This window comes from Phalacrocorax aristotelis, chromosome W, assembly GCF_949628215.1.
Source record: "Phalacrocorax aristotelis chromosome W, bGulAri2.1, whole genome shotgun sequence".
In the NCBI taxonomy this organism is placed as follows: domain Eukaryota; kingdom Metazoa; phylum Chordata; class Aves; order Suliformes; family Phalacrocoracidae; genus Phalacrocorax; species Phalacrocorax aristotelis.
Window position 1 is genome coordinate 28,895,506 of NC_134310.1, and position 23,213 is coordinate 28,918,718.

Genomic DNA, 23,213 nt, shown 5'->3' on the forward strand with positions numbered 1-23,213 from the left:
GACTGGGACACGGGGAATGGGCAAAGCCCTGCTGGGTTGCAGCTGCGAGCCAGGCACGGCATGCTGCCTTGCAGGACCTGCCAGCCACGCATGGGCGTGCCGCCTTCCAGGCTGCACCAGCCAGGCGCTGCATGCCCCCCTGGGGCACGCCGCCGGGGCCAGGCACCCCGCAATGCTGTGTGGGACGCGGGGGCTGGGCGCAGCCGCCTTTGGGGGACGCGGGGGCCGGACGGGGCGCGCAGCCGTGCCGGACAGGCGCCGGGGGAGCGGAGCACTGCGCGCAGGTGGAGCGGGCAGAGCCTGGGGGCTGAGCTGGGCCCTGCGCGGGATCTGCGCGGGATCTGCGTGCTCCGGCCGGGCGCACCCCGCCTCCCTCCGGCCCACCCCCTCTCAGCCCGCCCCTTCCCGGCACCGGTTGGCTGCCGTCACCGCCCGTCTTCCGCCGTGCAGCCACTCCCCGGCCGCCGTACTGCCCCTACCGCGGCCATTGGTGGGCCGTCAGGGCTGGCCCCGCCTCCCGCGGGCGCAGGGGAGGGAGGGGGAGGCCTGGCGGCCGTGGGCAGACGGCGGCTGAGGCGGTGGCGATCGCGGAGCGGAGCCGGTGAGTGTGGGGCGGCCCCGCGCCCCTCCGCGGCCCCCTTCCCCCACCAACCCCTGCACGGTCCCCGGGCGCCCGTCGCCGCGGCCTCGCTCCTGACGGCCGGGCGGTCCCGGGCTGTGTCGCGGCGTGCGGGGCCGGGTGACATTGCCGCGGCCTCCCGCGGGGTCACCCTCTCTTCGCCCCCGCCTTCCCCGCCGGCCCGGCCCGGCGGGGCTCGGGTTTCTCCGGCCGGGCTGTCTCCTCCGCCGCCGCCTTCTGCCCGGGAGTTGCGGGGGAGCGGGGCTGGAGCCGCGCCGGGAGCCGGCCCCGCGCTGCAGGAGAGCGGCGCTGGCCTCCGCCGTGGTCACCCCGCCGAGCTGCGGCACCGCGGCGGAGGCACGGCCCGCCCCCGGCTCGCCCTGCCTGCCCGGCCCATGCCCCGCCGCCCGCCTGCCCGGTCCCCTGCCTGCCCGGGTCCCCTGCCTGCCTTCACGGCCCCGCCTGCCCGGCCTGCCCTCCCGGCGCCTGCCTGCCCTCCTCGCTGCCCACCCTGCCCGCCCGCCCGGTCCCTTGCCCTCCCTGCCTGCCTGTCCTGGCCCCTGCCTGCCCACCTGCCTGCCCTGTCACCTTGTCGGCCTATCTCGCCCCTCACCTCGTCCGCCTCCTGCCCACCCCCCGCCAGCCCGTACTTCTCAGGTGCGAGGCGGCTGCCTGTGTGGCACAGACACGGCACATGAGGCTCCTCTTCCCTTCAGAGCCTTTCACTCAAAGCTGGGCTCAGAGGAGCGCGTGTCTCCAGACATGAGATGTGGTTTTTGTTTTGTCTTTTAAGTTGATGTGAACCCGCCAATAAGGCAAGCTTGAGTTTCTCTGCTGAGGGCGTGGAAGATACTAAATGCGCATCTCTCGACGTCTTCTGCTTCTATCCCGCTTCAGCGTAAGCAAAAAGTTGCAGAGCAGGGGTGACTTTCCTGCTTCGCCTTCAAGTGTGGAAATGGAAGAAGCGTCTCGGATTGGGTTTAAACTGTAACGTGAAAAGGCACATGGAAAATGCTGGAAGTGGTCGCGCAGGGTTAATAAACACCGTTCCACCTTCGGGGCGGCATGCAAACGTGTAACTCGCTGAACCGCAGGCGCAGCGCTTGGTGCTGCAGTTGCTGTGTTGACCGTAAACCTGCGCTCCCCTGAAGTTCGGAGGGGTTGAAGATGCCGTTTGCGTTTGTTGACTGGGTTTTTCCAGTTGGCTGTTAATTTAGCAAACCATGTAGGGTGGGTTTGGAGTCTGCTGTCACTTGGCTCTTTTTTGTGTTCAGTTCTTGTGCTTTATGGTCACATTAAGTGCAAAGCTTTTTCCGGAGGTTGTGTGCTCCTCCGATGTTTTTCTGTGGTTTGATGAATTTAAAGTGTTTTGAAAACATTCTGCTTTTTATATGGCTCTAGTTTGGGAGAAGGGTGCATGTGTAAAGGAACAGAAGAGATGTCTGTGGGTGTTGGAAAACAGCTGACGAAAGAGAGACACTGTAATAAAGGTACCAGAGGGTTGGTATAATTGTACCAGCAACCTGTGGGTGAATGTATTTAAAAACAGTTGTGAGACTGGGTGTCTGAAACACCAGGGCTGGATTCTCTGTAACTCTGAGCACCTTTGCAAGCTTCTAGAGCTGTGCATACTCAACACTTATTTTTCTTTCCCGCTGCAAGTCAAAATCAGTGTTCAGGACCTCTGAACGTCGGTCTTGAGGAGAGTCACGGTGTAGGGGGGGACTGGGACTGTCCTTGATGTTGGATTTCAGCAAGAACTCTCTGACCCTGGTGATTGCTTCAGGCAGGGGAATTTTAGCTCTTGATAGCGCAGCAGCATGAGTCAGGAGCTGCAGTCGCTTCTTTTTGCTTGACCTGCAACTGTAGCCAGCAGAGTGATTTAGGCAAGTGCATGTTTTGGGCATACCTGGTGTGCTAAACCTGGCTTCAAGAGCAAAATAAGGTGCGCACCGAGGCGGCCTTGAGTGTGTGGTTACTTGGTGAAGCAGACGGGCTTGGTACAGGTCAGACAGGTTTGCTGTTAGAAAAAAGCTCAGGAACCAGGAATAATCCTCTTCTAGTAACTTTGCTGCTAAAGGTAGGAAGACATTTTCGGGTTTGTACCGTCCTTATGTGAAACTGATACCGGTACTTGGCTCTGCAGTGCTCTTCTCTGTTTTCTGGGTGATCTGTAAGTACTCCTGGTATAGCTGTCTTACAAAGGAGGTTGCTTTCTGCGTTGTATGGCAAGGTGAACAGAAATGCAAGCAGCTTACTCCAGGTCACAAAATAAATGAGTGTTGGAGGAGTTCTTTGCTGTCTAGTTGTGCTTTAAATCTGCTACTCCTTGCTGTTGTGCAGTTAACGGTGAAGGTCTGTGCCGTGTGTCAGCGCTGCTGGGCCCCAGGTACCGTAAGGTACTCAAACTTAGTCGAAATTGGCAACGCTTTGGCTAAGCAGGGCTGATGCTAAACTTGGCTTTAGTCTTTGTACCATTTAGAGCAAGTACGAGAGAGCAGGGTGGGTAACGCGCGCTCTAGCGTGTCTCCATACAGTCAACACGGAAAGTGTTGCTGCTAGGAAATGCCGCCTGCTTGGCACACTGGTGGGGCATTCTGCTTGTCGATGGAAGATTTTAGTTCTTTATTTTCCTTTTTTTTTTTTTTTTTTAATAGGCAATTTAAACTGCTGGGGTTTTAGAGCAGAGATTGTAATTATCCGTTACTGTGTTGAAATAGTTCCTGGCAAAGGTTGCTCATGTATTGGCTGGGGGTTGCTTGTATTCCAAATAATCTCAGTTTTAATTCCACAATTTAGTCTGTGCTGGGATCGGTCACTTTGGGACCTCTTATGTGCCCGTGGTGACGGTCAGGTGAGCATATCTACGGACCGCTGATGGGAAAGCTTGGGTTTGCGTGGACCTGCCGGAGGTCACACATAATGTTGTTATTTCTTTATGACATTACCTTTCAGAAGTAATTTCTGGGAGGATGCTTGGGGATTTGTGTGGTCGTTGGTTTTGGTTGTTTTTCAGCCTTTGTTTCTGCAGGAAGGTGGTTGCTGTCTGACACATGGAGGGGCTTCTGCAGAGGGCCCCTGTGATTCAGTCCCCTTGGTTAAGTGCTCTGTCCTCCCCCAGCTGAAGCCATTATCTGCCTCGAAGATAAGAACAGGTCTTCAGTTTTTGGCTGTGGAAAGTATAGTTGAGGTGTTCCCAGCAACAGTCAGTCTTTAGCAGCTGAAGAATGAAGCACTGTTTTTTCTTGCCAAGATTTTCTCTGTTCTGTGGCTCATGCCTTCCTTCCAAGCTTAGTTCAAAACATGAGTCTCCTGGACTCCTCTGAATAATACAGCTGGCTTTGCTCGCAGAGATTTATATTTAACTGTTTCTCAGTGTTCTGCAACTGGCTTAATTGAAGTCAGATAATCTGAAGCCACGCAAAGAATTTGTATCCTCACCCTCAATTTTATTGGCAGGCTTGAGTTGTATCTGGCTGAGGGAGGCAGGAGGAGCTTTGGAGCTAAGAAAGCGTGTAGAAAAAATTAAACTCTTCCAGATATTCTAATTTAGTGAGTCTTCTAGCCAATGATTCTTTAAAATCACGCTAACAGTTTCTGTACAGACCTTCAAAGGAAGAAATGCAATGGGCTATTCACGGCTAATGTTTTGGGATCGGATTTGTATGCAACTGAAAGGTGAACGTGACTGAGGGGAGTTGAGTCTGCAGGGCATATCTGGCTTTGATTTTTAATGGCTTAATCAAACTGGAAGGCAAAGATGGACCTCAAGGGGCCATCTGACTATGGTTCATCCCCCTGTTCCGAGTGTTTCAGCCCTTTTTTCTGTGATTTCCTGCGATGCTTTGGCTGCAAGGGTGAATTTAGGGCCGTAGTAATCTCAGCTCTTAACCACATCTCCTCCTCTGTCAGGCTCAATTGCTCAGTTTAACAGTAACAATTGAAGGAAACCTAATTGAGCAACTTCCCTGGGTACTGTTTAACTTCAGCTTGCCTGGGATTATGTGTGAAAATTTCTGTAGGAGCTGTCTTGATTTTCTTTTTTCCTAATTTAATTATACGCTTTCATTAGTGATGTTAATGACATAGTAAAAAAAAAACTAAACCAAGAATTAGGAACTGGATAGCTGGTGAGTAATGAGGGGAGCTGGCACGGCTGAATGGAGCGTACGAGTGACTTTACCCGAATGAACTTGAAATTCCGCCCCAGAGGTGAACTGTGACTTCATCAAAGTTTGTGTAACGAACATCTGTGAGCCGTAAGTATGGGGGTGCTGTACGCAGCTCCCAGTTACTGAACACAAAAGTGTGCTAAGCTCCTGAGTGCACCTTATGTTGTCTCCTCAGAAGCAGTTACCCGGCCTTGGCTTTGCTGACGATGAGAGAGAAGTGGATAGCAGGACTACGTTTCTTCCGCCTGCCTTATGAGCGCGGAGTATTCTGTGGGCATCGAGCCATAGCAGCTCTTCCCTGCTGAAACTACGTGGCTCTGCCATTACCTGTCTGTCAGGACACTCCCATGTCCAGGGCTCTAAACTACTTTTATAATTACTAGTGGGATTGTTCGAGGTAAAAGCAAACATTTCTTTGCAAATAGCTGCTGTTGGATTCAGATAGCTGATGGTGCTGACTGTTTGCTTTGCAGTATAGATGGATGGATGGCATTCTTTCAGAAATCTTGGGATTTTGTGACAGGTCTAAATTCCGCTGGAGAAGATCAGACAAACTTGTTTTTCGGTAAATGACATGTTGCGAGCCAGTCTCTGGGCTGGATGCCCGGCCTTCTCCTGATTTCTGACCATATAGTAACGTGAAAACCGTAATGACTAGGTCTGCTTTTGTAGTTAAGGTATTTTATTATGAACAGGTCGTTTTGGGTCTGCCCGGGTGTTGGCAGAATGGGAGCGGTTAGGACGATGGTGAAGCTTGGAGAGGATGGGCATCGTGATTTCTGCCTCCATCGGCTGTGAGTTCTGTGCAAACCCCAGTTGTTCTCCTTCCGTCCCTCCTGCTGCTCCTGGGAGCTGCTGGGGTCGATCTGCCAGGGGAAAGCATGTGCGTAGCTGATAAAATACATAAAGGAGGAATTTTGGGCAGGTCGTGCTGTAATGGTGTGAAGTCAAACGTTTAAATAAGGTTTAATTCTGAAATATGGAACTGTATAATAACCTGCAAGCCTCTACGTTAGCAGTGTGATTTTTAATTGTACGCACCCGAACTGGAGAATTTGTGCTTATTTCTTAGTTGTGATGCTGGTCTCTGAAACTCGTTGGCTTTTCTGCTGAGGAACTAATTGTCTCTCTGTGTAATTTAAAACACGTTTGAATGAAATAGCTGAAATACAGCCTCATGACTGGATTCACAAGTGGCTTGGACAGCTAGAGCTGGTTTTTTCTCTGCACCCCCACCCCTGCTTTGGGCAATGAACTGGCACCTGCCTGTAAGACATCCTTCCTAGTAGGTTGCTTTTATCATCTGAATAACTTGATTCTGTCTCGCCTGTCCTTTTAATCAAAATCACCACCAAGAAAAGCAGAATGTCTGACTTGTCAGAGAGTCAATTTGACAGCTTGATTGAACTTGCTCAGGTATTCATTAAGTGCCGCTAGAGAGAGCTGGGAGAATGGAAAGGAGACACTAACAATGCTCTACTTTTTAATGTGCAGAGCATATTCCGTGCATCTCCTGGTATGCAGGGAACGAAACTTGTTTTCGCGCACAGATGTTTCTGCAATTGCTAGAACACGGGCAGGATCCCTAGAAAGAGTCCCGGGGCTCGGAGGACCGTCACAAAGCAGACCGTTGCAGCCGGGTTCAGCACTTTGTCTAAGACGCCACTGCCAGAAACGAAGGGCCTGAGCTTCCCTGCTTCGCAGCTTGGTAAATAAGCTTTAATCAGTGACTGTGAATTAGCGTGGCTGCAGTACAGATGGAGCTGAAACTGGATGCCAGAGTGAGCGCTTTGTACTTTCAATAAACTGTCGTGAATTTTGTTGTAAAAGCACGGGGTGTGTTACTCATTAAACCTCTTTAACTTTTGAACTCGCCTTCGCCAGCAGTTCTGCTTTCTGATTATATATTCCCTTAGGGAAGTGGTTCGCTCTACAGCGTGTAGTAACGAGGAGCCTGGATCCAGATGTGTGACGAGGAGCCTGGATCCAGATGTGTGACAAGGACCCATGTAACTACAACATAAATAACACAGAAGCGTGTTACCAAAAAAAAAAAAAAAATATCTAATCCGCAGCTATTTTTTTCTCGCTTCTTGTGACTTTGTAAACATAAGTAATGACTGTGTACGGGGCTATACGAAATACAAGGATTTAGAAAATATCCAGCTGCTCCACGCTGGGTTTCAGCGGATTACTTCATGAGCGAGTCAGATTGCTGCATATGCAAAATAACGTCTGGCTTCTAATGGCCTGGCGCTACAAATTCACACCGAAACTTTAAGGCAAAGCTTTGTTACCAGTGGCTGCTGTATGTATTATTGGTCAGAACAGCCAGAATTCAGTTAATAACTCACCGATGGCAGAATCCGGCCCAACTCCAAAAGAAAATAAATCTGCGTTGCTTTGCAGAGAGCAGATGTGAATAAAAATAATAAATGCTATTTTTACACTTAAGCCCCTGCAAGTTTAGGGCCTATATTTATGTAGAGCATGTGGGCAGTTTTAATATGTAAAATTGAGCCTAAAGGCAGGTGTTTGTAAGACCAGGGCACTGGGCACTAAAAATAATAAAAAAAGACCATCTCTGAGTAGGATCAAAGAGAATATTGTTGAGTAAATGGGTATCATCTTTATGCATGTGCATGTTCTGAAATAAGTCCAGGCTTAATAACATCAGTTTAGTATTTAAAATTTCCTTTTAGTCATCTCTTTCTCAATCATCTTTCAAAATCATGTTTTAAAATAAAGTAGCATATTGCATTTCTAAGCTCTTTAGCATGATTTCTATTTTTGTGGGCTTATTTTTGGTAGAGATAAATCTGATACTGTGACCTACATTTCTTTATTGGAGATAGCTGGGGATAACGTCTCTACCTGTGAATTCTTTCCTGCTTTTGCTGAAAGATGTTGTTTTACAATACGTTTTCCAGGTACGTGAGATAAAAAGAAGGGAAGCAGCTACAGAGAGTAATTAGAAATAATCAACAGTCTGTGTTCTTCAAAATAATGTAATGAAATGCTCTGCTCCGTGGTGTTATGAATCATCTTTGCTCTTGATCTATACGGGAGTTTTTGTTCACGTGGACTGATGTGACCAGGCTTCCGTGGTAGAACTTTCCAAGTGCAAACGTTGGTGCTGTTTAGGTCGTGCTTTGGACAATCAGATGTTTATCTTTCATTAAAATGTTGAGGTTTTACTCTCTGAGCAACACCCTGCCATCTCCTCTTTCCGAAAACACCCTCGGGAGTTGTAAACACATTGATACGTGTCTTCCTAAAGCTCTAGCAAGTGGTGCCTGGCATTAAAGAAAGCCAGGTGTGTTTGTCCTCCCTTGGACTGAGTGCTGGGGTCATGCGTAGCTTCATCATCCCAAATCGGTCATGCACGAATACAGACAAAGCTGATCCGCCTCTGGCTTTGCGTTAATATCTCTGCTGCAACCGAGGGGTTTTGGAAGTGAAGTCTGGCACTAATTTATGAGAGCGATGTGGGGGAAAAAATAGGTCAGCAAGTATGAAAGGTGCTGACAAGCATATAATATCTAGAGATTGTTAAAAAAAAGGGGGGGGGAGGGGGGAAGCCTTAAGACAGCCTTTCCAAGCAAGCAAGCTGTTGTGCCTGAGGTTTCCCAGGCACCAGAGCGGGGAAGAGGTGAAGTAACTTGCTGGAGGACATGTGAGAGGGCTGTGGTGGAACTGGGGAGCGATGTAGGAATTCAGGTTTCCAAATACCACGTTCCTTGAAAAGAAGCTGACGAAATGGGAATGTGGCTGTTTGAGCAGGCTTGTTGCTTAGAAAACTGATCTTTGTGGTTGCACATCCCATTTGTGAATAGGTTCAGAACTCGGAGAGGCCGCCTTTCTGCGCTAACTCAAGTTCTTCAAAATTCAGCTCTCCCGTTCCTGCTTATTTAAGGATGAAAAAAACCCGCATCATAAAAAGCAGAAATATTAGAAAGTTCGATGCTAAAGCGATAGCTTCTATTTGAAGCATTATTTCTACATTTATACTCCGCACTGAGGTTAGACTGACCTTGCCTTTCATGAGGCAAATGAGAGCTTGTATCACAGCCAGAAACATCTGTGCAAACTGCACCGATCCACGGCTACAAGCACGTGTGCGCTGCGACTGTGAAGAAAGGGACTTCTGAAATCACTGCTGTGCTGCTTGCAGTCAAATCGCGAGCGTCATCAAAATAGCCTTTATGGCACGTGTGAGGCATTGGATCTTTCCTAAAATAACCTCCTATTGCTTAGGGCAGGCTTTCGGGACTTACTGCTGTGACTATTTTTTCTACTTTCCAGGGCTGGGTTTTAAATTTCTGTGTGCCCTCTCCAGTATCTAAACGCTCAGCCATCAGACTGAGCAGCAACCAGAATTCCTTACTGTAAGCGATGGAAGAGGACAGAGCAGGGTCCGATTCTTCTGTCTTAGAAACCATGGATATTTTGATGTTGTAGCTGGGTTTCTTGTGGGCTGAAAAGAGTGAATATGATTGCCACAGTTTTTGCATAGCACCAAAATACCCCCCCACACAAACACACACCTTAAAGGAAGGAAATGGCGCTGAGATCCTGGAAACGCTCAGCTTGGGATGGGGGTTTTCCTGCAGAAAGTGGCCCTGGGAGTAGGTCGCTCTTGTTCTTGTACGGGATTTTCATTACCTGCATATCTCCTACTTTTGACGCTAACTCTTGCTTTGTTCTTGTTTTCAATTTAGGAGCCGTAGCTCTTCTGCCCACTCGTAAGTGCAACTGGTATGGGTAATGGTGTGAGAGAAGGTCAAGTGGATTTCAAACGGCAGGATGCGGAGCCGATTACATCAACCCATCTTCCATCAGAGGTAAGAGCAGGAGATTGTTGGGTATATGCAGTGGGTTTGAGAGAAGGGCTGCGTGGCTGCTCTCCAAAGGAAGCATCTCAATGGGATTTGAGCTGCAGAGTCCTGAAAGAGTCGCGGTGTACACGCAAGCCACGTAATGCATAACTCTGGCTTTATCAGAGGACAGCCCAGCAGTTCCAGTCCTCTGGGAAGAGGCTGGACATCGCTCACAGCTGACGGGCAGGCAGGGCTGTGTTTCGCCTTCAAGGTTACGTCTTGTTATGTCTTCAGTGGCAGGGCTGGGAAGAGAGCCATAGGTCTTAGTTTCCCTGCTCTTGCTGCTATTACTAGACTCCTGCTAGAAACAATGGAAGAGACGCTGAACCTTGGTCTGATTTAGACCAAAACTCAGGCTCAGGTTCACGCAGTGCTGCCTTTGCATGGCTACTCTCATGCTTAGCACCAGACAGGCAAAGGCTGAAATGGAAAATTGGACTGAACCATGTATTTTGGTAATGAACATTAACACTTTAGCTGTGAAAAATTCTGGAAAATAGAAAAATGTTAACTCTTTTTCTCCATGAAAACATAAAGCATATCAAAAGTTAACATTCTTAAGCCTTGTCTTGACTTGACTTTCAGTCCATAACCTTCAGTGTTAGATTTCAAGTCGTTTACTTGCTTTCTGCCCATGTGTTATGAGAAGATAGCTGCTTTATAAATATGAGCTGTGGCAGGAATGTCAATAACAAAAACATTCCCATTCAGTTTATCATAGTAGGAAACCTGTCTTGTTTTATCTTGGGAACATGTGGAAATAGGGCGTGCGTGTTACTGGATGGGCAAGAAAGAAACTTACCTTCTGTACGTGGCTAAATCATGAGGAGGTAGTGGCTTAGCTGTCAGGAATCTTAACAGAGAGAAAACAGTGCATGTAAGAGGTGGCAGACCTTGGAACTTTGCATCTTGGCAGACAAGTCTAACCTTGTTCTTCACGATCGGAGCAGGAATTTACTGTGCTTGAAATTTTGAAGAGAATTCTGACCCAAGTCCTCGAGAGAGGGTAAACGCTGCCGCAAAGGTAAAATATTACAACTTTTGCTTAGGACTGACTGTGTCGTACTGAACAATGCTTTGTTCCAGGATAACCGGGAGAAGAAGAAAGTACTCAACTCCCTGATGTCTGGTGCATTGGCTGGCGCTGTCGCTAAAACTGCGGTAGCTCCACTGGATAGGACAAAAATCATGTTTCAAGGTGAGTCCCGTCGGCTTTCACAAAATGCTATTGCTTTATTGTTAGCAGAATCCAAACCAGCTTCTCTGATCTGCTCAGCCGGCTTGTTCTCCAGTGCTTTGCCCTCCTTCAGGCCGCAGAGACCTGGCGGGATGCGGGCAGAATAGTGACATCAAAGAATTGAGTCTAAAAACCTATTGTTTGACTCATGGTAGGATTATTGCAGGTGTCAATCAGCTGCGCATCTGGCCCGTACTCTTGGATCCAAGTCTCGTGGTAGTCAGCCAGAGCTTGGCTATTTCAGTGTAACGCAGATGCACGTATTGCTGGTTAGAGGCGATGCCTGTGGCTCCCAAATGTTGGCTGGGCCACGTGTGTTCTGTCACATACGGAAGAGTTTTGGAGCGCAGAGTAAATAGCCGCTGTAAAGGCAGTGTTTGAGGGGAGGATTGGTAACTCTCCGGAGTTCCGTGTCTGTTCAGCTTGGAGAAATAAGGTGGGGAGGGGAACGGAGCGATATAAGATGTGGCGACACTGGAGGGAGGTAACTGAGCTGTTTGAGTTTCTTGCTAAAGGTTGGATGCCAGGCTGTGCCCGCTCAAATGCATGCAGTCTTTTGTACTCCGAGTTGCGTTGCGTTGCAGCTGAATTGGTTTGCTTCGAGTTAAAATTCATGACGAAAAGTACTGCAAGAGGCATCAAAGCTGGCGTACCTAGCTTTGTATTACAAAGCCCTTTTTGCAACCCGTAAAGTGTGTAACTGAAAATGAAATTCATCTAATTGGAATAGAAAACTGTCACGTGTTTAGTGGGATTTGGGATTCAGCCCCATCATGGGCTCTGGTCGGTTCCCCTGTTTCAGTGCAGGAACCGTCAGCTGCACTAATTGTCCCAAAGGGAGGGGCGCAGACAGTTAATAGAGCAGGCATTTGGTGAGGCCAAGAATTTTAAATCTGGTTGACATCCCCGATTAAATGAACTGGGTAGCTTTAATCTAATCCCTGGATGAGATTTAATTTTGAATTGACTTTCATTTGACATGATTTTCATTCTCAACATACCAGGGGCTGAGGTCTGCAATAGCAGGGATATAGATCGGGGAGTTCAGGCTGCAGGGAGCTAAAGCCTGGGCTGGCTGCAGGCTGGGCTCGCATCTGGGACCAGATGCTCGTGCAGCAGCGAGTACGCGCTGTGCTTTCGCGCCAGAACAAACGCTGTAGTTCACCTAAGGTTAGAAATGTCAGGATCAGAGGTGAGATGAAAGCGGCAGAACTGGAGTGAGTCAACAGCTGTCCGTATAAATCACCTCTAATTTGTTCAAGCCTACGTTTAGAAAAAGACCTGTTTGGTTTGGCCCATTAAACTCGCTGCGAAGGATGTGATTAAAAATTGCCTGTTCTGACTAATTTGTTTGTATCTAATGGATTTCTTAGTCTCGTGCTCTCCTGAAGGTTTTTACTACGGGACCTCTTCCCTGTCTGTGAAGAGGAAAAGCATCTTTGGGTCATACGAGCTAGGAAGGTTAAGCCTTGAACTAGAGACTGAAGAATTTTCCTTTGGGAGAGGGAGAAGAGCTCTTTTCCATTGCAGAGCCAGCTGCAATTGGTTATCGAGGTGGTTTTGTTTCTTAAAAAAAAAAAAACAACAAGTGTTGAATTGCATAAAGGAGCAGCGTGGTGAAAATGTATTTGCATGCGATTGTTTGATACACTTGAGAGGTTACAAGTCTCGAAGGAGTTTGAAAGAAACTGCAGCAGACACTTAATTGGAACCATGTTTCATTAGCGTTGCTGTTCGCGTTTTAGCCTGGGTTTCCTTCCTGCTGTAGGAACGTTACAAAACAGAGCTGCTGTATGCCAAATAAATCTTGCTTCCAAATGCCTTGTGTATTACATAGTTAAAGAGATGCTGTCAGTTTGAATGGATGCAAGAAGAGAAACTGAGTGTTCATTTGAGTTTCGCTAGGATGAAACCATTCTTGCGTGGAGCCTCACTAAACAGACCCGTTCTTTGCTGGATTCTGGCATTGGGCTGGAACCTGTGCATGGAAATGCTCTACTAAAATAAGCGGTCGGTGCAGGTTTTTGGGTTTTTTTTAATTTTTTATTTATTCATTTATTTTTGGTGCTTTAACGTAAGAAATGTGACAGAAACTGAGCGTTTTCATAACAGTAGCTGGAAAAATGAACTTATGTGCTAAAGAGAGTTTGGAAGCACTTACCAGTGAATGTCTTTGTTTATTATAAAGAATCTCTATTTTTCTCTTGCATTAATTCATTTGCTTCTATTTTTATCCCTGAGATAAAATGCCTGTATGGTTTATTTGATCCATCTCAATGTATTGCAAGACCTAATGCTCATTTTTTCTTTTTAGTGTCTTCGAAAAGATTTTCTGCCAAGGTGAGGTGATGTGTCTGTCTCCTGTTGACCTGAAATGTTTGATTAATGGTAGTAATAGCCCTAACAGCATCTTTTGTTTGTATTTATTTAACTTTCTCGCTTGGTTTTATTAGCAGCACTCATAGTGAAGGAGCCTAGAGGGAAAGGCTGGAAACAGTCGTGTTTATAATGTTCCCTAGGACGGTGCCCTTTCATGTTCATGGTTTTGTCCGGTGCCTGGCACAGAGGGGCCTCGGTCCTCGTTGATGCTCCGGGTTCTACCTGTGACATGACAGTAAATGTTGTGGCATCGCTCAGGGCTTTGTTTTGTTAGGCCTTCTCCTTTAGTGGCTGCTTTCTTTCCCCCAACCACCACCGGAGTTGTTTCAGAGTATATAAGGAATTTGAATTTTGGGGGCTGATCGCTCTCATGGCTTGCCGAGTGTTTTGTTGCATGTGCGTTATGGCTGTTCCACGTGTGGTGTGCTAATATGTGTAACCCAAATGTTTCTGTCTTATGCTAAGAAGATTAATTTGGGTTGAGGAATGGTTTTTGCAAACAGCAGCCCAGCTCTGTGCCTTGCCCTCCGAGGGAAAGTGAAGGTGTTTTGAATGTAAAACTCTGTCTTCCTGACTCCAGTTCTTTTTCGCTCTAATGTGTCTGATTCAGTCTCCCCAGAGAAGACGTTTTAGTTGTCTTATTCCAGAGTCAGGGTTGCGAGCGTGAGCAGCTGATATCAGCTTACTGTGGCTGGGGTGGGAAGGAGGATTTGGAGAGGTTAAGCTGTAGGGTCACCTTTTCCCCCTCTATTGTTTGGACTCCCTCTTATCATGATCTCCCCGTCTGACCTTTGCTCCCTCGCCTGCAGGAGGCCTACAGGCTGATTTATCGCACCTACCTCAACGAAGGCTTCTGGAGTCTCTGGCGGGGGAACTCAGCCACCATGGTCCGTGTGATCCCTTACGCTGCCATCCAGTTCTGCGCGCACGAAGAGTACAAGCAGCTCCTGGGGAGTTACTACGGCTTCCAGGGAAAGTAAGATGCAGCGTGGCTTTGGTCCTTGCAGAGGAGGATGGAGCAGCCTGTGGGACCGTAGATCGTAGGGAGGGAGTGCGTTTCTGTGTGCAGGCCTGCTGAGTTGAAGGCTCTGTTGGTGCAGAGCTGTGCCGGCCCCTCTCGTGATGGCTTCGCAGATCAGGGGGTGCGTAAGGGTGCGAAGCAAAGGGCTGGGCAGAAGACCAGAAAGTCTTGCACAGGGGAGATCTTTGTAAGAAGACGACCCCCATCTTCTAGAGGCATGAGCAAGAAGTGGCCTAGACATTGAGTTAGCACTTCCCTGTGCTGAGAGCGGGCAGGCAAAACAAAGAGCTTTTCTCTGCAGGAGAAGCAAGAAGATCCAGCCTTGCACTGTTATCCGAGCCACACACGTGGCCTGAGCCTCTTGCTCTTGGGCATGTAGCGTATGAAACACCCCAAGTCAGGCTTTCTGTCCTCAGCAGATACTTTTCTAAGCCTATGTCATGAATGGCTGTGGCAAACCACAGCTGCTTCAACCCCACCCCAACTCTCTTCAGTACCCAGGCGGGGCAGGGATTCAGTAGCTGATAGAGTAGAGCCATCCTCAAAAGCCACATACTATTTCCATCTCCAGGTGATCTATTTGGTCTCTTCTCTCACCTTACTTTAGAGCGCTGACACCCTTTCCTCGATTCATTGCTGGCTCTCTGGCAGGCACAACGGCTGCCATGTTAACCTACCCCTTGGATATGGTCCGTGCTCGAATGGCTGTCACGCCGAAGGAGATGTAAGTGCCTAACGAAAGCAAGTACAAGCACCACGAACAAATGCAGAACTTTTCTTTTAAGGTCAGATGACTTTATTGCCATTTTCTGGGTCACTTCTTGCTCGGAGCCTTTGGTGTAATAAACCTCTTACTGCTGGGGTCTGAGCACTGATTAAATGACCAGAGTCCTGGTTAGTCCAGGGGCTGGAAGGAGATCGATACCGAAAGACTTCACTAGTAAAACCTGTGTGTTGGTTCTTTAGGAGGCCAGCTGGCATGATGCCTCTGGAAGAGATCTAACAGACAGGACAGCACGTTGTGATAGGGCTGTAGGAGAGCTAGTGACTGGCTTCTCCGTTGGCAGACAGGCTTCTGAAATCCCTTCTGAGCTGTTTGATGAGCTCAGAGCCAAATTAATTAATTGCTGATCCTTCAGAAAGTCCTGTTGGAAATATTTCTTGTGTGTGCAGTCACTAACCAGCACAGATTTGCTTTTCCTGTGTCCACATGCTAGGTACAGCAATATTGTTCATGTCTTCATCCGGATATCCCGAGAGGAAGGATTGAAGACGTTGTATAGGGGATTTACACCGACCATCCTTGGAGTGATTCCATATGCTGGGCTTAGCTTCTTCACCTACGAGACGTTCAAGAAACTACATGCAGGTAAAGGCAACTCGGTTTGCTTTCAAATGACGTGGTGTAGGCTTTTGGCCAATTTGAAATGTTTGAATTCAGCGGTACGAGGCCTTTTCCTGGCCCTGAAGCCAATTGCACAGTCCTGTGCTCGTGGAGGATGCCTTGTGCCCTCATCTCTCCAGTTCCAGACTATGAAGAAGGCAGGCTGCAGAAAAGCAGTATCTTTGTCTTGCAGAGGAACAAGAAGGTGCAAGCCCTGGGTGCAGAAGGACTCGGATGCATACCGAGTCAGCTAACAACCAAGTTGGGAACAAAATCTCGGGAGCTCTGGCACTCAGTACTCTCTTTGGCTCTCAGCCCACTTGACCTTAATCGTGTGTTTGTTCAAGAAGCTTTCTACACTCTGCTACTTTCTCTTTCCCAGATCACAGTGGGAAATCGCAGCCTTCCCCCCCGGAGCGGCTTTTGTTTGGTGCCTGTGCAGGCTTGATTGGCCAGTCGGCTTCTTACCCCCTGGACGTGGTTCGCCGACGAATGCAGACGGCGGGGGTTATGGGACACACGTACAGTTCCATCCTTCTCACCATGCAGGAGATTATAAGAGAAGAGGGACTAATCCGCGGCTTGTACAAAGGACTCAGCATGAACTGGGTCAAAGGTCCAATTGCAGTGGGAATAAGCTTCACAACCTTTGACCTGACGCAGATCCTTCTCCGTAAATTACAGCACAGCGCTAATATTGAAAGGTAGTAGCGTAATCCCCACGTCCCTCGCTGGGGAAAAGTACAACACGTGTCAAAAGAGCAATGCTAGTGTTCCCTCACTTTGTACATGCAGCTGAAAACTTGTTTGGTTGGTTGGTTTTTCTGTTGTTGTTGGATTTTTTTTTTTTTCTTTTTAATGAGCCTCGGAGTTATTTGGAAACCTCGACCTGAAACTAACTCTTCCCTAAACAAAATTCTTCTTACAGTTCTGCAGAACTGAGTCCTCTAAAGTAGCTGCCTCACCCTTCTGTTTTACTCTTCGATACCAGGAGCGGAGCCTCTCAAACAAACCCGTGCTGCTGCTGGCTCCTCACCTGGTCTCTGTGGGCAGATGAAGCGGTGGATGATGAAAGAGAGGACTCGGTGCTGTTGGAGTGAACCCCTGAATCTGGGAAGTGTGGCTGCTGCTCCTGGTAGGCGGTTTGTAGTCACTGAACATGTGTTAGCTGGAGGCAGTCTGCCAAGTGCAATATTCCAGTTAGTCTGTAGGGAATTCCAGATTCCTCCGACGTGTAGGCATCGGTCTCTGTAAAACAGGATGCAGCAGGATTTAACAGGTCCAGGTCACCACTTTTGTTCTGGAAGTTGAATGCGAGCTCTGCCTGGAAACGCCGCCCTCTTTCAAATGTTCTTCTCATTTATGGGTTTTGTTGCATAAAAGCCCTTGCTTGCAGTGTCCCTCTGAGATTACCAAAGATTGCAGACAGCAGGGGAGGAAAGCTCTGAGCGGTTCTGTAAATCAAATTCTCATGTTCGTTGTCAGTGTTGCTGAGTTGGGACTGAGCCTGGATTCACAAACTGGATTGAGTGGAACTCCAGTAGTGCTTTCGGGCTACCCAAACCCTTCCGTGTTGTCGTGGTCCTGAAGGCAGTGTTTTGCAAGGGATTTGGCAGGCTGAACTGTCAATGCGCAGGAAAAGGAAGTGTTACAAGCTTAAAATTGAAGCAGTTTTATCCTTCAGTATTACCGTTGCTGCTTTACGCACGATGCAAGAACAAACATCTCCAAAAGACGCGCGTGTGATGCAGGCTTGGCTGTCCCGAAAGGCTCTTCACGTCTGGTGAATGCAGCTGACTCAAGCTGCTGGCCCTGCTTCTGAACAACCTTGTTGTCTTTTGGTGCCTGCTGTGTAGGTTCTGTCACCTCCGTTCATTACTCCGCACCTAAGCCAGCTTGCTTTTATTCCTAGAGTTCCTCTGGACCAACTGGGTCCTTGGGAGAATGGGCTCCACAGCTGGTATTGACCCTTCAGAAATTACATATAGTGCCAATCATTTCCAATTGCAATTTGAAAACGAATGGTAAAGTACCTTTCAGTGTTTCTATTTCAAACAGTCTTCAAGGAAATGGAGATTTGGGGGTGGTTTTGTTTTATGTTCCATTCCTATATTAAATTTGGAGTGCAGGAGAGGTCAGAGCAAACTTTAGACTTCTCTGAGAATCAGATTACGTAAACCAAGATTAAAAATCCTTTTCCAGCTGATATAGTCGGTAATGTATAAAAGAAAAATAAGTTTAAAAGCTGTCCTTTTCTGGTGCATGTATTTTAGCCGTTGTAGTTTGAGCCTTGTGTCATTGCTTTATTAATGGGAATGGAGGTAATTGCACAACCGGTAGAAATAGCTTTCTCCTTTCTTTTGTCTTTGCACTTGTTCTTGGAGCATAACTTGCTTCTAATGCCAAATATTTCCCTAGGAATTGAGCACCTACGCTTCCATTTTGTGGACTGGCAGAGCGCCAGCAGACCGAAGTATTAACGTGCATGTTGTTCCCAGAACACGTGGGATCAATCATGCTTTAATGGTTGTGGATGGGCGGGGTATTAACCTCAGTAATTTCTGCCTCCGAGCCCACAAATGATGATTTTTGTTGTGAAACTTGACTGCAGTCACTGATTTACCTTGTAGTTAAAGAAACGTTAGGTGGTGGTGTTCTAAGAGTCTTTAGAGATGATAGCCAGGACTTCTGTATATTTTTAGCTCCCATTGCTAATGGAAGATGATAAGCTGTTCCCTTCGTTTGGGTAAAACTCTGTTCAGTCCTTTGCAAGAGCTCTGATTTCTTTTCTCCAATGGAGAAGCCAATTACTCGTGCTCTTGTCTTTATCTTGTCTGGCCCAGTGAGGAAATACTAAGGCAGTCGCATCCTACCACAGAAGCGAGGTACAGACCAGCACCTAGGTGTGTCGGCAGCTGACGGCGCGTACATGCGTGTCTGACTGTGTGCACAATCCATGCCAGGGTCTCTCTCGGCTTGGAGGCTGCCAGTTGGAAGCTCAGTCCTTTCTGCACAGCCGACGGGTACTATATGAAGCCAAGAGGAAGCTGAGCTGGGGCACCCAAGTTAGGGCGGGCTCCTTTGCTCCACAACACGGTAGGTCATCTCGGAGGCAAGCGCAGCAGACCTTGTCTTATGAGATGTTGAGCATCACTGAACCCCTATGGTAACGGAGGTGGCTTAATTCCTCCTGGGTCCTGACTGAGAAGGGATTTACACTGGATGACTAGCCTCTTGTTTGGGACTGAGTGGGAGGGCAGATCCGCACACGGTACCTTCTGCCACGCCAGGAGCGCAGCGAGTGTATTGAGTGAACGGGGAAGCGTGCGGAGGAGGCGGCGCTTGGGCGGCCCGGGCAGCACCCGCCTTGCAGCTGAAACGCGGGGCAGGCAGCTCGGCCAGAGCCTGGCGACTCTGAGCTGAGAAACAAGACCTGAAGCGCAGCCAGACTTGGAAGCGCTGGGCTCAGATAAGTTGTTCCTTAATTAGCAGCTGCGCCTGATTTGAATTCAACGGAATTTTAGCCAAACACGTTTTTCCAAGTTTTGCAGGCTGAGTGTTCAAGGGCAGACCTTCGAATTCAGTCTGGAATGGTTTTGGTGCTTTTGTTTCTTGGGCAAAAGTGTTCAGAGCAACTGTGTGTTACTGCTTGGGGTTGTTTTAAATAGCTTTTTTTTTTTTTTTCCCTTCGATTTGAATGTAGAAAAGGAGAAACAGTGTGTTCTCTTCCCTTCCTTTAATCCTTGCATGTATTAAGACACGTTCCAGATCTCTCTGCTGCCTGGAGTGAGTGCCCGAGGAGTTTGGGGCACGCTGATTTGGACAGGGAGGGTGCCTGTGTGCTGGCCAAGAAGGTCCGTTGCCTTTAGCTGTGAGAAAGGAGGCAAGTCGAACAGGAATGTTCTCTAGTCCTTCTTTTCTTTAGAACTTCTTTACTACCCCAAATTCCCCATATTTTTTTTTTGTCACTTTATTCTTCTCAAATTTCTTGCTTTTATTTTCCAGTCGTGTTTCTCCTTGTTCCTTAATGCGTTACCACCAAACATTAATTTCTACTCCTTTTTTTTTTTCGTGTCTACTCTCCCTTCCTGCTTCTGCACCTTTAGTCCCGCACTAGCACTTCAAGAGAATCGGATCCAATGAAACGCATCCAAAATGACAAAATTGCAGCTTTGATAGCGATGCCCAAACAGCCCAACTCGGCTTCCCACGCGCAGGCGAGGGTGCTCGCGTGCGGGGCCACGAAGTTAAAGGCACTAGATGGTGGGGCACGTGGTTTTCTTGCAAGGTTCTTCAACTACTTGTCCAGCCTAGCGCCTTTCCTTCACAAGCTGCGAAACGCTGCTGCTTCTCATCGTTTCCTCTTTCGGTACCGCCACGTGATGCCCGCTGTGCCCTGTGGAAGTGGCTGCTTGCTGGGTAGGGAGCTCGGGGAGCCTCGGAGGGTCCCTTAGGGAGCTCCAGTGTGTGAGAGGTGGGATCTGAGCTGGCTTCTTGCAAACCCCTTTGCCCTGCATGCCCCGTGCAGCCCTCTGCTAGTTCCCTGGGAAGACAGAGCTGCCGAAGAGCCAGCTGGTGGTTGGCAGGGCTGTGGTGGAAGGATCAGGAGAGGAATCGTGGCCTCCTGAGGCATGAAATCACTGAAAGCCATGGGGTGGGTAGTGTGGTGTAGCATTGGTACTCTGTGGAAGCTCCCCAAAAGCGGTTTCGCAGCTTCTGTGGAAAAGCAGTGGTAATTCGGTTAACTTTTTACGGCCTTCCACGTAGGAGGACTCAAGCACTATCGTCTTCACCTCTGGTGTCTTTAACACAAAAGCAGATGAGGCATGAAAGGAAACTTTGAGCAGAAGCACTGTGGCAACCCTGAGCGAGTCTGGTGCCAGTCCTGGGCGGGCAGGAGGAGGAGGAGGAGGAAATGCAGTGGGATAAATCCCAGGGCATTTCCCCAGTGCCTGACTGGGTACTTGGGCATCTTCTGGACCTTCCCTACCTGGACTGGGCCAGAGGAGGAGGTGGCCTTCCTACAAAACACCCCTTTTTTGTTTTTTTTTTTATTATTGTAGGGGCTGATTCCTCCTGCTACCCCCATCTGCCCCTTAAAGCCGTGTGATGCGGGGTTTCCCAGCGCTGTTCGCTGCCTGTGTGGTCTATGCATATGTTAGCACAAACACTGTTAAATGCCTTTCGTCAAGACGTGTCCTCACCATCGATGTGTGCGTGTATGCGTGTGTGTCAATTTTGACTGCTTTTCTTGGATCTGGAGTTCTATTTTATTGCAGTGAAGATACTTTGTTACATAATGTTTATATATTTTAAGATTTGTGCCAAGAGAGGATGTATATTTAATAAAAAATATAATTGACTTCGCAGGCTCTCTGAGGGTGTCTCCTATTACACGTTGCTCATCAGAGAAGAGGGGTCTGGCACATCTGGGTGCGTTTATCGAAGGATAAATGTCTGGGGGGGGGGGGGACGACTGTGGCTGGGGGTACCTCTTGGGCTGACTGTGCCCCCCACCACGCAGGTCCCCTGTAAGTGGCCCTCCCTCCACGGTCCCTCCCGTGGAAGGTGGGAGAAGGAAGGAAAGCCCCTCTGGAGCTGGATCCAGAGCTGGCGGGTGCTGTCCCCCTCCCCAGCGCCGCAGTGTGGGACGGGGACGGGTGTGCAATGGCAGCAGGTGGCACTGTCGGCTTAGGCATGGCCCGAAGTTGGGGGTCCCCCCCGCCCCGGCTGCTGCTCAGCCCTGCTCAGCTCTTGGGGCTTTCAGTGCTTGCAGCTGCGTTTCAGGTTTAGCGTGGATGCGCCGTTGTGGTGCTTTGCCATCTTCCCCGCGTCCTTCCTTCGCTACCTTCCTTGCAAGGTAGGAAGGTCTCGGCAGCGAGGACAGACACAGCCCATGTCCTGGTTGTACCCCAAGGGAAACTGAGACCCAGAGGCTGAGACTTGCGCTAAACCTTGCGGGAAGCCCGTGGCAGAGCTGGAGAAGGGTCCCCATCTACCTCCCCTGGAGCGGCTGCCTCCGCACCCTGCCAGCCGAGGGTAGCATCCCTACCTTCGGCTCCCTGCGCGCAGGGGAGCATCCACTCGGCTTGGTTTGGGGCTGCCAGCCACGGAGGGAGCTGCGATTAGAAATTTCCCTCTGCTCCAAGCAGGCACCGCTCTGCAGGATGCAAGGGGATCTCATTTTGGATGGAAGTGGGGTGGGAAGGCAGCCCTCACTGCTTCCCTCCCTGCCAGGGCGTGAAGGAAGACCTCCGGGAGCTGCTGCAGTCCAAGCCCTCTCCCCAGACTGTGGTGTCTTGCCAAGTTTGGCTCAGCGGGAGCCGCAGGTAGGCGTGCACCCGGCGAGCAGGGGCGCTGCGAGGCCAGATGCGGGTCACCGCAGGGCCTCCTGGTGCCAGCCTCAACCCTGGTGCCAGCGGAGCCTCTGCAGCAACGCAACCCCTCGGCCCCAGCTGCTCCCCTCTCTGCTGAGAGCCTGAGCGTGGCCCTTCGCAGCGCCCGTACCCCGTGTAAAGCAAAGCTACAAAGAGTAAAAATAATTCTGGGGAGAGGAAGATGGGGGGGCTCTTTCATTTTATTTGATGTGGCCCAATTTCAGTGCCTGTGGATCTGTCTCCTGCTCTTGGCTAGTCTATCAGTCATTGTCCCCGCCTGAGAGGGTCACGTCTGGGCAGATCTCAGGGGAGGAACTGTCTGCATGTCTGAATGCAGCACAACCCCAGGCCCTAGCAACCGTCCTCCTGCTGCGAAGGCTTCCCTGCCAGCTCAGCCCCCCGGCTGCTTGCTCCACATGCTTAAGGAAAATTAGATAAATGAGCCATCAAGGCAGTCGGACTAGCTTTTAATGGGACAGGGTAGGCTGGAACAAGTCCCTCTGCACCCTGGCCCTGGGGGAATTGCTTCTTCCTTGCACCTTTCCACCCATATCCCGGTGACGGTGCTGCTGGAGCCAAATTCCTCCTGGCCCTGTGCTGGTTAATGGTGCCGCGCTGGGCTCTGGTTTCCCCAGCTCTTTGCTAAAGAGGAATTTACCCATAATTTTTTTTTGCAAAAGGGCTTTTACTGCTTCTGCAGCCTGGGCACTTGGGAACCAGGCAGAGGAGGGCTGTCCAGAATAGCCCTTTAACACGGGGCAAAGGGCTGCCTTCTCATCTCAGCCCTTAGCAAGAGGGAATTAAGACCATTACAAGGCTATCAAATAGGATCAGAGCCTCTCCCTTTCTCTGAGCAGCCCAGACCTACTAATCCTTTTTCATGCAGCTGGACCAGCACCCACCATGCGGTGGGGAAGAGCTTGGCTGAGATGGACAAGGGGCCGTGGACCCCGTCCCCCTCCCCGGGCTGAGCAGTGCCTCATCGGCCCGGGTGTGATCCCAGTGCCGAGGGGAGGAAGGGCCAAGAACAGGCACCGAGCTGGGCTGTGACGGGGTGAATGTGAGGTCCCCTCCTGGAGCGTGGCGGGGACGGCTGCAGGGTCTGGGCAAGTGCTCAGCCTCTTCCCATTGCTGCAATACCACG

At 49.4% G+C, this 23,213-nt stretch overlaps 1 protein-coding gene across 1 annotated transcript; it reads left to right on the forward strand.

Moving 5' to 3' along the window:
* The first annotated feature begins 451 nt into the window (after positions 1-451).
* On the forward strand, positions 452-21,059 carry SLC25A42 (solute carrier family 25 member 42). Its single transcript, XM_075077237.1, has 9 exons — positions 452-601; positions 9,513-9,635; positions 10,758-10,869; positions 13,223-13,248; positions 14,097-14,263; positions 14,916-15,032; positions 15,526-15,677; positions 16,075-16,396; positions 16,684-21,059. Exons 2-9 carry the CDS (start codon positions 9,552-9,554, stop codon positions 16,790-16,792), a joined length of 1,089 nt encoding a protein of 362 aa, XP_074933338.1. The 5' UTR covers positions 452-601; positions 9,513-9,551; the 3' UTR covers positions 16,793-21,059.
* The last annotated feature ends 2,154 nt before the right edge of the window (positions 21,060-23,213 follow it).